Source organism: Phyllostomus hastatus, unplaced genomic scaffold, assembly GCF_019186645.2.
Source record: "Phyllostomus hastatus isolate PE091 unplaced genomic scaffold, TTU_PhHast_1.1 phas_scaffold_93, whole genome shotgun sequence".
Classification (NCBI taxonomy): domain Eukaryota; kingdom Metazoa; phylum Chordata; class Mammalia; order Chiroptera; family Phyllostomidae; genus Phyllostomus; species Phyllostomus hastatus.
Genome location: NW_025334042.1, coordinates 26,679,416 through 26,694,868, shown reverse-complemented (window position 1 = coordinate 26,694,868; position 15,453 = coordinate 26,679,416). Strand labels below are relative to the sequence as shown.

The 15,453-nt window shown below is 36.3% G+C and overlaps 1 protein-coding gene across 1 annotated transcript in view; it reads right to left on the bottom strand.

Annotated features, from left to right (window-relative positions):
• The window catches only part of ADAMTS20 (ADAM metallopeptidase with thrombospondin type 1 motif 20), a 165,405-nt gene that overhangs the window by 68,136 nt on the left and 81,816 nt on the right, over positions 1–15,453 (bottom strand). The window contains exons 15-22 of the mRNA XM_045829562.1: positions 14,580–14,697; positions 12,143–12,238; positions 9,517–9,683; positions 9,233–9,362; positions 2,915–3,041; positions 1,181–1,391; positions 885–1,049; positions 221–385 (exon numbers count right to left, since the gene is read on the bottom strand). Of these exons, the coding sequence (XP_045685518.1) occupies positions 221–385; positions 885–1,049; positions 1,181–1,391; positions 2,915–3,041; positions 9,233–9,362; positions 9,517–9,683; positions 12,143–12,238; positions 14,580–14,697 (1,179 nt within the window). The remainder of the gene's footprint in view (positions 1–220; positions 386–884; positions 1,050–1,180; positions 1,392–2,914; positions 3,042–9,232; positions 9,363–9,516; positions 9,684–12,142; positions 12,239–14,579; positions 14,698–15,453) is intronic.

The following is a 15,453-nucleotide window of genomic DNA, read 5'->3' as shown; positions in this document are numbered from 1 at the left end:
TTAACAAAAGTAAATCCAAAAGCAAAGCTGAAATGTTTACCAGAGCAAATTAATAGCACTAGTGAGAAAATTTTGCAGATAGGGTTTCCTAGTTCAGTGGTGATTTTCCAGTAAATCAGTCCACATCTAACTGCATCCACGAAAAGAATGAATATACCACAGTGTTTGTGTTGCTTGGCAAGGATGGATTAAATCAGAAACACCCTTATCATATACTCACAGAACCCCATGGTCCTACTTGCCAGGAAGCACATGCGTGAAGCTCACAAGGTCGCAGAGACTCGGGCTTGGTGCTCGGATCACAGAAGCCATCACTCAAACGATCTTCATTCAGCTCACACCACACCTGCCGCTGCTTAGTTCCTTTTCCACAGGTAACCAGGCACTGTAAGAACACAACTGACCATTATTTATTTTCAATGCTAATCAATACATTGCCTTACAAAATGACACAATGATTAATTTGCATATAAAGATACAGTTGAAAGACCATCCCTAAAGACATTTTCCCTTCACTCCCCCAGAGATATTCACTGGATCAGATCAGCCACCCCAACCTGCTGTCTGAATCCCAGTGCCACATCAATGTGTCCTAGAAACAAAGGCACTAAAATAACCTTGAATTAGTATGTATCTCAGGCTATTGTGGACAGTGGGACTTATGAAAATGGTTATAGATTAAACACAAGTTAAGATTACTGTTAGTCAAATACTGTAAATATTTCAGTAACACACCACTTACTAACTTTCATTGGCCTGGTAACAAAGTTATTTACAAAACAATAACATAAATTTAAATAGTTTTGAAGTACATAAAGCATTATACCACAAAGTTTTCCTACACATTATCATGACAGTTCTAAGCCTTGTGTGTTTAATGTTACCTCACTCCACTCACTGGTAGCCCAACTGGGACAGGAAAATTCATTGCAATTCTCTATGGTCCCTTGGGGGCGCTCTTGGCATTCTCGGTCAGCAAGACGGTGGCCGAAGTTATTCATACAGTAAGATTCTCGAGACCTTTCCCCTCCTCCACAACTCCTGGAACACTGATTAAAAACAAACCAAAAAAAAAAAAGTAACAAATAGGAAAACTTAACGCAAGCATACTTTAGAGTAACAAATATTTAATTACGGGAAAAATTAGTAATTTTTCTTAAGTAATACTTTTCACTTGTACCTGGGACCATTCAGAATAGTGCCACCTTGCTAAGACACAGGCACCATGGCAGGGTTCTCGGGCAGGAGGTTTGAGTTGGTCGCTGCAGTGGCGGTCATCTACTGGAGCAGTCTGCCCTTTGTGAATGGAATACCTCATGCAGTGGACGTCCAAGGACCTGTGTCCTTGACCGCAGTGGGATGAGCATTCACTCTTGCCAATGATGTGCCACCTAAAGGAATTTATTATACTTGAGGTGTGCCAATTAATGCAATTAAAAAAAAATTCAGAGGAACTCATGCACACAAGTCAATTCTTAAAATTGTGTTGGAGTTGATGAATAAGCCACATGAAAATATTTTATATACCATTGAATTAGAAATATAAAAAGTTCTTAGATATAATATATCCCAAACTTTCAATTTATAGATGAGAATATGAGGCCCAGAGGTGTTGCATATTCAGATAATATAAGCACTTTGTTAGACATACTACTTTTTTTCCAAATAAATCTAACTTACTCTCCAAATACATAAACATGTAGCTGGTCCAAAGAAAGCTACAGACAGGGAGCCCGCACTATGCCTGCTGACCCTGGCATGTGGTGGTGGCTTTGGAGGTATGTTCAAGAAACCCTAAGTTTTGCCAAAACACTTTAAAAACCAGCTGGTTTAGATCAAGATTACCCAATATTCTAGTGGCAATAATTGGATAATTAAGTCTGAATATAATTGACTCATAATCAGGTAGTGTCTCCCTCTATAGTTATGATCAGGGAATACTAAGAATCTGACTGCAAATGTAAAGCTTTTAAAAGTTGGTAAACTAGGGTTTTGTAGAGCATATCACATTTTCTTACTTATTCATGTGATCTAATTTTAGACATGTTTTCAGGGAAAACATTTTTTTCCACAAATAAAATCAGCTAGTTTTTGCCAAATTAATCCACTTACAGTCCAGCAACCAATCAGGCAATAGTAGTGTATGGCTGTAACAAAGCACAGAATTTGTGGAGTTTATTTCCATCCCCAAGTATCTCAAGGATTTCACTGTGCTTCACTCGACTGCAATGCAGTGATGCAACTTATATAGGCAGTTCTACCACTAGGATTTCTCTATGTCTTCAAACATCACCACAAATATATAAAAATTTTCATCCTTTGTGGTTGAAGGAGGTTCTGACCATCCTTGAATGTGAATTGTCACCTGCCAGATGGGTTATTGTTCTTAGCCTCACTCTAAAACTAATCACACACACACAAACCCTAATGACAAGAAATTCAAGTTAGAAGTGCAAGCTTCCCTGCTGTGATTTAGGTCATGCTCCTTAATGTATAATGGATGCAATGCTGACAAAGTTGATGTTTCTATTGATTCTATAATCCTCAAACTTTAAAAGCTCACTAGTTCATCAGCTAAATGGGAATTATGGAATCATGCTATAGAATTTATTGTTTCAGATCTTTAAACCATGAATTTTCAGATTCGAGTTTACCTGCATATATTTAACATATAATTTTGTTTCTATTTCCTACTCAACATATGGAGGCCCCTATATTGGTATCCAGCAAAAACTATGAACAAAAAAATCAGACTAACTGCTGAGTTTCCTAAGTTTGTGACCCTGAAATTTCTTAGTGGCAGGGACAGAGGGTAGACATTAATTGCATGTACATTCTGTGCCAGGCATTGCACTAGAGGCTTTACATCTTATCTCATTATTGACTGTAATCTGGTTACATGAGTTCTATTTACCTTAGTTCACAGTCAGTATTGCACCTTTCAGTCACAGACAATGGGAGTGGTAGGTGGTCACATCTTTGATCGGACACTACCGTAAGATCACTCTTACGTATGCAGGTAATTTTTCTTCTATGGAGACCTTGGCCAAAGTCAAATGAAAAATTTAAAAGAAAAATTTATATAAGTAGATGTTCCATGAATATTTGATTCTGCTAATAATTGCCTACAGGATTCCGCTGAGAAAGCAAAAAGATCCCGAGCAGCATATAGGATAACTAGCATGTTACTCTCATCAGGAATGACTTTCTATAATAAGCAAGCTCAATCCTGAAATACTGAGGGGCTTGCTTAGTGAGGAGACATAAGAAAATTGGGGCAGGTATGGATAGAATAGACAGACATTTATTACAGCTGGATGGAGTGGTCGTTAGTGGAGAACTGAGTGGCCTGGGTGGGCGTGGATACTGTATGGTACACTATGTTATTGTTCTCCCATTATTTGTTCCCTGTTCCCTGTAAGAGAATTGCACATCTCCACTTGCTGCAATGTGATGGTAACTTCCTGTGGGAGGAGTATATGTCCCTGCCCACTGACATGCCAACCTTGTGGGGGGATGTAACCTATTCTAGTTCCAGGCAGAAGCTCTAAAAGCCACTGCCTGCTTCTGCCAGCTGTTTCCCTTCCCCCGTCTCCAAGACAGCCTTTCCCAGAGGCACTGATCTTTCAGCCTGGAGTCATGAATGAAAAAGGCATAGACAAATAAGATCAGTGGCTGTCACAGGTTCCAGGGGGATGGAGGGAGGGATTTCTTGTACAGTGAAAGAATTCTGTATGATATTGTAATCATGGATACATGTCATCATACACTTGCCAAAACCCTAGACTGTACAACAAACAGTGAACTCTAGTGTAAACAATGGACTTTAGTTAATAATAACACATTAATTGTATCAACTGTGCAATAGTACAAGATGTTAATAACAGGGGTGGGGAGTAGAAGAAGGGAGATTACAGGAAATTTCTGTACTTTCTGCTCAATTTTTGTATAAGCCTAAAACTGCTCTAAAAAATAAAGGCACAGATAAAGAAGAGTCATAGACAATTAAACAACCAAAACATAACATGAGCGAGAAATACACCTGTGTTGTTCTATACCACTGAGATCTGGCAGTGTTTGTATGCCGATAGCCCCAGCGAAAGCTAAGATGAGTGGTTATAACAGGTCAGAGCAGATTAAACTTCATACTTTCTGCAATGAGGAGACAGGAGAGTTTAATCAATCAGTGACCTGATCAAATTTCTGTGTTATCAAAGTTCAAGGGTAAACAAACTCCCAGACAGCTAAATGTAAACATATATGTTCATCTCTAGTCCTTCCTAAATGCCTGAAATAACTATGGGAATACTGACAAGGTATAAACCTAAAAGAACACAACGAATAAAAAATAAAACAGTAGGCAAGAAAAGGAAATTCTGAATATGAAAAGCGAATGGAAACAACTGTTTAACAAGGCCAAGAAAGCTGAAATTTAAGCCTGGGCAAAGCGAATATGAAACAAACCATTCATGCCATCAGATCCAAGAAAAGCCCGGGAATCAAAAACACCAGTTCCTCTGAGGAGGTGACTGTGTGAGGGGTAGCCTGGAAAAATGCAGAATGGATTGAGCATGTCTACAAAGGATGGTTAGACTCCCACCCTTCTGGCTGGAAGCAGCACCGGCCAATAAAAACAGCAGATGAGACACACATGCAATTCTACATGTTCTAGTACTCACAACAATAAAGCAAAAAGATATTGAAGAAATTAATATATTTATATTTGCCTCTAAATATCCAAAGATGATCACTTCAACATATCAGTATTGATGATATATTTTACAATATATTGTCAATAATATATTTACATCAAAATTATTATTATTATTATTATTATTTTAAGATTTTATTTATTTATTTTTAGAGAGGGAAGGGAGGGAGATAGGGCAAGAGAGAGAGAGAAACATCAATGTGCAGTTGCTGGGGGTTATGGCCTGCAACCCAGACATGTACCCTGGCTGGGAATCAAACCTGTGACACTTTGGTTTGCAGCTTGCGCTCAATCCACTGAGCTACACCAGCCAGGGCTAAAAATTATTGATAATATATTTTATATTCTTTTTACATACTAAGTCTTTAAAATCTGTTATACATTTCAAAGACAGCACATATCAGTGGACTAGCCACATGCGCCCAGAGGCTAACACAGCTCCCAGAAGGTGAACTTGAGGGCACAGACACAGCTGGCAGAAGCTGGGAAAGCACTGCGCTGAAGATGGGGGGGGTCAAGGAAAAGTCTTCATACTGATTGATGAGACCCAGGCCCCCTGGACTCTCTTCATTTCCCTCTAGCTCCAGGCCAACTTGTGTGGTTCCCTGGGCCTCTCATTGACCTTCAGAAGATGGGAGAATTCCCCTCTTGGTAGCCTCTTCAACCCAAGAGAAAAGAACAATTGACAACAACATTTGGGGCTTCTCACCCAATGACACATGAGAAAGGCTGCTTAGTGACCCAATCACTCCATAATGAGGCCGCTCATTGACTTGTATGACCCACACAGATTTTCAGCATTTTAGTCATAAATATGAAAAATCAGGAAAGAATCAGCAGATATTTTAGGGAAACCACTAGCACAAAAGAGGCCAAAATAAAAACAAAATAGAACTAAAGTGAAACAGGTATGTCAGGAAGCAAAAGACAACTTATGAGCTATGATTAATACTCTCAGAGACATAGATAATACATCCATGAAACAAAAGCAAGATTTATGAGAAGAAATATTAAGAAAACAATGTTAGTTGATTTATTGATGGTAGCCATTCTGACCTGTGTGGGATGATATCTCATTGTGGTTTTAATTTGCATTCTCTGAAGATTAATGACATTGAGCATCCTTTCATATTTCTGTTGGTCATCTGTATGTCCTCTTTGGAGAAGTGTCTATTCAGGTCCTTTGCCCATTTTTAACTGGATTGTTGAATTTTATAAATTCTTTATAAATTTTGGATATTAACTCCTTATCAGATGTATAGGCAAGTATGTTCTCCCATTCCATGGGGTGTCTTTTTATTTTGTTGATGGCTTCCTTTGTAGTGCAATAACTTTTTAGTTTGATGTAGTCCCATTTGTTTATTTTCTTTTGTTTCCCTTGCCAGAGGAGATGTATCAAATAAAATATTTCTACAAGCAATGTGCAATATTTTACTACCTATGTTTCTTTCTGGGATTTTTTTGGTTTCAGGTTTAACATTTAAGCCTTTGATCCATTTTGAACTTATTCTTGTATGCTGGTGAGGATGTGGAGAAAGGGGAACCCTTTTGCATTGTTGGTGGGAATGCAGGCTGGTGCAGCCACTGTGGAAAGCAATATGGAGATACCTCAAAAAATTAAAAATGGATCTGCCTTTTGACTCAGAAATGGAACTTCTGAAAATATATTTGAAGAAACCCAAAACACTAATTCAAAAGAACATAAACACCCCTATGTTCACTGCAGTGTTATTTACAATCACTAAGATACGCAAGCAGCCCAAGTGCCCATCAGTAGATAAGTGGATAAAACAACTATGGTACATTTACACAATGGAATACCGCTTGGCCATAAAAAAGAAAACTTTACCATTTGCAACAACATAGATGGACCTGGAAAACATTATGCTAAGTGAAATAAGTCAGCCAGAGAAAGACAAATACCATATGATTTTACTCATATGTGGAATCGAATGAACAAACTGAACTAAAAAGCAAAATAGAGACAGACTCAGACAGAAGGCTGACAGCTCTGGGGGTGGTTGGGAGTGGAGGGATGGAACAAAAAGGAAAAAGGACTCATGGACAAGGACAACAGTGTGATGACTATGGGGCAGTGAGGGGTATAAGTAGGATAAATGGTAATGGAAAAAAAACAATAATAACTTTTTAAAAGCATAGGGTTAAGCCAAAAAAAAGGAAAAAAGGAAACAATGTAAATAAGGAAAAGAAATTAGAAAATAAGTGATCAATCCAGGAGATCAAATATCCAAATAATACAAAATTTGGAAAGTTGGAAGAGAAATTTAATGTGAAAAAATTATCAAAGAAATGATGTGATACATTTTCTCAAGTCAAATGATGTTTCCAAATTGGAATAGCATCCTAATAGCCTAGGAAACCAGATGAAAGACATGCCCACATCAAGGCACATTGTCCTGACGTTTCACACCACTGGAACTAAAGAGAAAGTCCACAAAACTTGCACAATAAAAAGTGTCACAGGAAATCAGAAAACAAGGCTTTCAGAATTGTGAAGGAAAATAATCTAACTTAGAATTTTATACCAGCCAAACTATCGATCAGGTGTAAAAATAGAATAATTCCATTTTCAGATGTAAACAGTCTAAAAAAGCTACCTTTTATTTTTTACCAGGAAAATATTGGGGGATATATTCCACCCAATGGGAAAAATAAAATTCAAAAAAGAGGAATCCATAGGATTTAGAAAACAGGAAATTGAACAGAAAAGAAACTTGAAAAGACTTCCTTGGATAGTAATGAAAGGAAAGCACAAGATGACAGCCATGTAACAGGTGTAAAAAAGCAACATTAATCAGAGCAAGAGAAAGAGGGCCATGGCAGCAATAGATGAAGAAAAATTTAAACTGATTAAACTATAGACAAAATTCATAGGTGTCATGAAAAGTTTGAGGAATGATAACTTTCAGCACAAAAAAAGAAGTAACCAAATAAAACTGAGGAATTTTAACTTTAGAGAAACCAAAAGTTACACATACACACACACACACAGAAAATATTAATCACAGCATCACCATGTGGCAACAGAATTAATAGTTCCCTCTGCCGTGCACACAGTTGTTTGCGAGACCTCTCCTGGTTCAGACTCCCGACCGTCTCACCATGTCTGGTCCCAACCTCCATTTTGGGTCCTGTTGCTCTTTGCTCGGTGTGTTCTCCACATTTCAGAATGCTCCTTCATTCCCCTGTCCCATGGATACGTTCCTAGCTTTCCATACCCACGGCCACAGAGCTGCTTACCTACTCAGTCCTCAAAAGCTGGCCCCAGCTCCCCAAACCTCCATTCTCTCCTGTAAAGTATATCTGGGTCTTTCTGTGAAAATGAATTCCTTCTCCTCCTGTGTTATCACAGCTCTTTGTTCCTACTCCTAGCATTTACCCCGGCTGGCCTTGCATCATCCACCTCAGCATCCCTCTGACACAACTCCCCAAACAGAACACCTGCTTCCCACACAATCATTCTGGATGCCACTGTGCCAGCACCACACAACCAAGTCTGTGCCTCTTCTGAATGGGACACCACAGTTTTCTTGGCACCTTGAGGTCAGTTGGTTAGACCGTGCCTCACATTCCCACCCTCTGTGGTCCCTGCTTCTGGCCACCCACCTGCTCACAGCTCATTTCCACACTGTTCTTGGTAGCATCCTCTCCTCTGATGCACTGCTCCGCTAATTCCCAAACCTTTTCTCTGCTCCCCATGGGAACTGCTTTTCCATTCTATACAAACTCCCCTATGTCTTCAGATTTCATCTCCTCACAAATGGCTCCCTCCACATTTTTGGTGGTCCTCTCTGTGTCTGTCGGTAGCACTGCATTTGTCTTTAAAAATTAAGGTAGTCTATTCAGACTGTTTCATCTGCTTTAAAACTTGAATTCAGAATGGGAGGCCTTATTAATAACCTGAAGCAAAGTAGTCCCTCAATAAATGTTTACTGATGTGAACAAAGAGTATTATACATTTAAGTATCCATAATTACAGATCATTAAAGACTCTAGTCTTTTCATTTTCTTTCCCTACTGTAAACTTTTCATTTTCCACTATGCCCCGTTCAGTAATTCATGCTGTCAGTACAAAGTATGTATCTCTTGTGACCACAGAAGGACAATGAAAGAATGTTTGATCCTCCGACAGTAGAACGAGGAGACGGGTGGCTAGGGAAGCATGTGGAGGGGAGTTATTATTTCACTGGGACACCATGTCCAAGTTAGAGACACTTTCTGTGACTGTGAGAAGGAAAGTGTGAAAAGAAAGGAAAGAGGCAGCAATTCAGAATGTTGAAATGGGTAAAGATAAGTGAGGCTGTTAAGTATACGAAAGAGAAAGAATGAGTGGGGAGAAAAGGAGGAAGGGGAAAAAGGACAGGAAAGCTGTGTAGTGTGTGTGGTATACATGTGTGTGGGCAGTGGGGAGAATGCTGCCAGACAGTGGAAGCCGGACTGAAAAGTATCCCCAACTATACCCGCATGCACGAATTTCAGTGTCTTTTGACACGAGAGTACCTTGACACATTCTGGTGCAGTCCTGCCAGGGTCCGTGTGGATCCCAAGTGAACGGGTCATTCTTCTCTTCCACAGGGACATGGAAGGAATAATGTACATCGGGGTTGTATAAATTACCCACACACAAAACCTCAATAAAAATACAAAGGAGCATACAATTAATTCATAAAAGATATAGTCTTAGAAGATATCACTTTATATTTAATAATAAATGCAAAGTGGTTAACCATAAGTTTACTAATATAATTGAACCTAAGTCTTACTAACAACTACTGAGAACTTACCTGCAAAACAAGTTCTTCTTCCAGCCGATCAGTACTGTTAATTCTTTCAACAGAGTTGTTTGAACCACTGTATTCAAAAACAGCTCCTTGTACATTGATTTCTTTTTTTGCCTTACTTACAACAAAATTTCCATTCAAAAGAAAATTCCCTTGAGTGTCAGATAATGCTGTAAAAGAATGGGACTCATGAAATAAGAGAAACAGTTGCCAGCACAGAAACAGTTTTTAACTTTTAAAATTCAAATCCCTTTTTGAGATTAAGAATGTAAATGAAAATTAGTATTGAGACAATAAACTTTATTTTGCTATAATGTGGTATATTACCTGTAAGTAGGGAAGCTTCGGGATATCAGCCAAAGATACTAAAATAAATTCACCCTACACTTTTCTGTCTGAGGTGGGTGTCTTCCTCCCCAAGACGGGCAGCTTCGGGAGACACAGAGGAAGTGGGAAAACAGGAGGAAATCCTGGGCCTAGCAGACATATCAGCTACAACAATCCTGCTCATTAGTGGCAAGGAAAAGAAAGAACAGCTAGACTGTGGCAATATTACATTTACACTTATCTTAGAAGAAAATGTACAAAGCCTTAAAATTCTAGGGTCAAAAGAATAATTTAAAAAATTTAAACTGTAGGGTCAGTGTTTGAAAAGGCACGCAATAACTACATGATTCTCTACATAAATGTCTGGATCTCTCCCATGGGGAAGCATCCTATTACTGTGGATAAATTGTAAAGCACTGTGCTTTTTTAATTTTCAAGGGGATATATAATATTTTAAATTTTACACTAATAAAACCCCCACATTAGTCAAATACTTTTTGCTTGCTTTTCTTACATTACACTTCTCAGTGGAACAACAACCTGTTTGGAAAGCATTTGTTTGGTCTTCCAGGGAACCCCACCCAGGGCACACAGTTACCTATGGCTGAACTTCGTAGTAAATGCTACACCCTTTGAAAATGCAACCTTCAAGTAATTACTGCCAAATAAGTTTGATACTTTGATGTCTGTATGGACAATTATGACCACCTTTATATAATACTACACTGAATTCAATGAAGGACCAATAAAGTTCTACATTTATCCTACAAAGAGTAAATTCCTCTACATAAATCTGCACTTTATCAAAAGTGGAGAGGCCTATTTAACGGAGGAGTATCAGTTGTATTAAAACTAAGGGATATAAACACAACCTTACTGAGAAAAACTGTATATATTTTACTGCTTTTAGTTACCAAAGCAAATTTCATAAATATGTTTTATAAATCCCTTCTAATGATTTCATGTTTATTTTGCTTGTTTTAATTTAGATGTTGATATTGTCACTAGCGGTTCTCTTACTCAGTATTTTGATATGTTATTGGTGAGCATCTCTAATTTTTAAACTTGGGCAGAATGTGTTTTCCATCCCTAAGAAGATACAAATATCTACATCTGGAACCTAAGAAAGACAGATGAACTAAATGTAAAAGGATAATCAAAATATTTACACTTGATTTTCTCTAGGAATTTGAATTCTTTGCATGTTTATGGAGGTAAAATTTACATAACGAAGTTAACCATTTTAGAGTGAACATTTCAGTGGCATTTAGTTCATTCACAATGTTTTCTAACCATCGTCTCCATCCAGTTCTAAGGCTTTTTCATCGCTCCCCCCCAAAAATCCTGCATCCATTAAGCAGCTGCTCCCTTCACATTTGACTGTATAATGCCAAATGTAATCCCTGAGATTAACTGTTCACTAAAGATTCAAACGCTCAGTTGTAAGCATTGATTATTTGAGCCATTACTTCGCATTTTGTTAATGTGAAGCAGGTACTTTTAATTTCAGCTCCATACCACATATTCTAGTGTGGGGAATTATATATAGGTCAATATCAAAGTATTATCCAGGCAGAATGAGGAGGTTTATAAACATTCTCTTCATCTTTGGGCTTAAGAGAAATTCCTTAAACTTAAAAGCTAATTTCTAAATATAAATAAGAAATGAATTCTAACTCTACAAATAGCTAACAGACATTATAAAGTGGGCCAAAAGTAGGTTTGCAGTTGTGTGCATGGAAAACACAATAATAAATATTAATACAAGATCAATTCTGTTTTGCATACACACAACTGAACCTACTTTTGCCCTACTACCCTGTATGCTATGACTATATTCATTAACATCTAAAAGTATGAACCTATAGTTCTTTTTCTGTCTTCAACAAAAAAGCTTTTTAAAAACTCGAAATACTTTTGTTATGTGGTAAAAAAAATTAAGACAATTCTTTAAAACATCTAACCCCAAAGAGGTTTCTAATTTTAGATTAAAAGATAGAAGATTTGTTCTAAATACACATGCAACTTTAACTGACTATAACCTTTGGTTATCTTAAACGCTCTCATGGGAATAAACTCAAATTCCCTTTTCAGAATTTAGTTCTATATTTGCCAAACAGGATACAGTATATAGCTCAGAAGAAAACATGTATTGGGAGTCAGATGACTCCAGTTCAGTATGAACTGAAGTTGCATGTTGTTGAAAGGCCTCTTCTTGCCTTCCAAGAATTTACATCAACCGCAGACCTCCATGAAATCACACACAAACCACACATTGGTGCTGTTTACTAGAAGTGTTTACCAAGGTAATTGTCATCTTCTGGTTTTCCAGAATAGCTGTGCTGAAGAATGTCAATGTTTGTTGCTCCTGTGGGAATCTTTACAACAACATTATAACCTGTAATACAATTTTATACATGTTAACTTTCCCCAAAAAACAGAGGGCCCAGAAGCTATTACTGCTGAATGATAGAAATATTTCAATAGTGTAGACAATTTCATTTTTTCTTTGATAAGTGATGCCAAAACTTATTCATTTTTAAATCAATGTTTTATACAAATTACTAAGAATTGAGGAAAAAGTGATTGTCATCTAGAAACATACATGGCTTGGAATAAAGCACATTTCCAAATTTTTCTTACTTCTAAAATTCTGAATATAGAATGATAATAAAGCCACTCTGCTAGCTCTTGATATATTTAATACCCATATCCTTTTTTAAAATTGACTATTACTTTTGCATTTTATATTTCTTCAAGGTTTTTTTTTAAATACAGGAATCCAAATGCTATTCACAAATCAAGAAGACATCAAAATAATTGGTCACTGCTATATGTGTACAGACACTTAGTAAACAGCAAAATAATGTGAGTTAATGAGAAACATATTTTTCTTAAGCTTCTAGTGTAAGCAGAAATCCCTATAGCTACCTCCAAAATTTTACATTATTTTTAAGTCTACTAACAAATTCTCCAGAGAAAAGTAAGCATTTACTTGAGAGAAATGAAAATAATATTTCTATTTTATGAGAATTCCCCAACACTGGCACTGCTCAAAAGATGAGGAAAACTACATTAACCATATATGAAGAAATAATGGAAAGTTTTCACTATGCTAAAAAACACTCATGCTATATAGTTGTCCAAATATTCTCATTTGCTCCAGTGGTATTCTAAGTTTTTCCCTTTCCTTTCCTTTCCCCTCTTCTATTTAATAAATAAAAGGAATTGAATTTTTCCTTATACACTAACTTTGATAAATATGGAATGAATTTAAGAAGAGGAAGTTTAAAAGAGTTCAAATTTGCAACTCCAATATGAAATTACCTTGCATGTTTTTAGAGCAGCCTTATTTATATTTAAAGCATCACATTAAAATATAAGGTGATAAGTGGTCTGATGATTCTGTATATACTACATGGATATGGTTGTAGGTATCAGTAATTTTAATAGTTAATAATAGCTTTAATTCATGATTTCTTAACTATAAAATATTCCTATGATCTTCACTATTTGTCTTTACTATTGTTTTTCAAGAAAGGGATTCCTAGACACGGCAAAAGTGACTAGATGAAGGCCACCACCAGGGGGCAGTGATGTGACAAATGCTATTCAGACCCTGCAAATAAATTTAACATCATTTTTCATTTGCAAACTATTTAATTCATAGTACAGTTTGGCAAGGTTAAATATATAATACTAATTTGGCCCATGTGGTTTTCTAAAGGAAAAAAATGTTTTTCAGTGAATATAGACTCGACTTTGATAAATGTGTGCCATTAGTTATAAAAAAGGGATTGAATATGAGTGGCTCCTGTGGAATAATGAACCTTAACAACTAACAAAACACATAAAATCATTTAGTAACTAAGATTCATAAGCATCATCACAGTGTGAAGTGTACTAGACTTTTAATAAGTCTAGTAAATTTTGTTTTAAATCATACTGCTTTAATTGAAGCAATTCACACCAACTTAAACAGTGGTGCTCAAGCACACATGAATGTAATTTAAAACTCAACACTAAAACTGTAAAACATACATTTTTATTTTTCAAGGAAAATTTTAAAGAAGCTCTTTAAAATTTTATTACTGTGAAAAGAAAAAAAATGCTTCCCGGAAAATTTTAGAATGGAAAATAACTGCTATATTCTCCTAATGATTTTGAAGAATAATTAAATCATGACCAAATACCAATGAACTCTGTAATCCAGATCCTTCTTAGAAGAGCAAATGGAATAATAATTCTATATCCACATTTAAGTTAATGGTTTTATCCTGCACCTTCAGTCAACATTTTTAATATATCATCAATAAGAAACAAAATAGATAGGACAGGCCATACAAAAAAAATGTTTCATTGATGAAAAAATAAGTAAAAGCAAGTTTCCAGTCGGCATTATAAATATATGCATTACAGATGACAGGAACGGCAGTAATAACACATCAGTAATTGGGGGGCCTATTCAAATATCATTATGAAATAGCAGTAATATACTCTAATAAAGGCACCTAATATATTTTAAAAATTGGATTTGCCTTGAGCCAGTGAATTCATTAATTCCAGGACACATCTGGTATAAGACCTAATTTTTCATATTTAGGAAATTTTTCTTTAACCATTTTTAATTAAGCATATAGAGTAGACAAAGCAATAACAATCATGACTAGTATACCTTCATTGTATACACCATTATTAAATCAAATGCAGGGAAAACTGGAAACAAATACACAGCCTACCGTAATGAGCGCTGTTGAAGACCCCTGCCATCGTTCTACATGACGAATTATCCCCACCACACACTCCACATTTGTCTTTCCTGGCCTTGGAGTTTAACACGTGATCACAGCCAGCTTGCTTCAAAATACAAAAATTAAAATTAATATTATAAAAATGACTAATGATAAACATGGAGCTTTATAAAAATGATCTTTTTTATTAAGAACTTAAATTGGGTTCTAGTTTATTTAAGTTTGATTAATGGGATATTTAAGACAGCAGGATTTTTTTTCCATAATATCTACTAGTATTGTTATATGCCAGTATTTTCACTTGTCTGTTCCATGGTTGAAAAAGCAGTATTTTTTCAGAGGGCCATCCACATACCTCCTGCATCAAAATCACATGGGGTGGTGCCTAGGAAGTCAGAGCCTCAGATTTTCTTAATGAAAATGTTGGAGGTAATTCCTAAGAATCCACACAGTAACCAACGCTGACAGTGATGCTTATATCCATCATTTGAAAACCACTCTTTAAAGGAGTGTAATTCAAAGGGGACAAATAGTATGACTATGTAAGTAACACATTAAAATACTTCCAAAAAGAAGTCTTTCATGGTTTTTTTTTAAACTCATGACATTAGAACTCTGGAAATAAACTGAGTACAATAGGAAGTTTATTTCTCCAAAATTAATATCTACAATGAAAAGAATAAATACATAAAGGTGAAAACAAATGCTTTGTTTCAGGAGTTTAAAAGCACAAGTGCAGAGAGTATCTCCTGCAATGACTTTCAGTTCTCTAGACTACTCCTCTAAATTCAGTGATCAGAAAACTAAGAATATTTTATAAATCTCATGAATTTTTATACACAAGGCAAATATTTCCAAAATT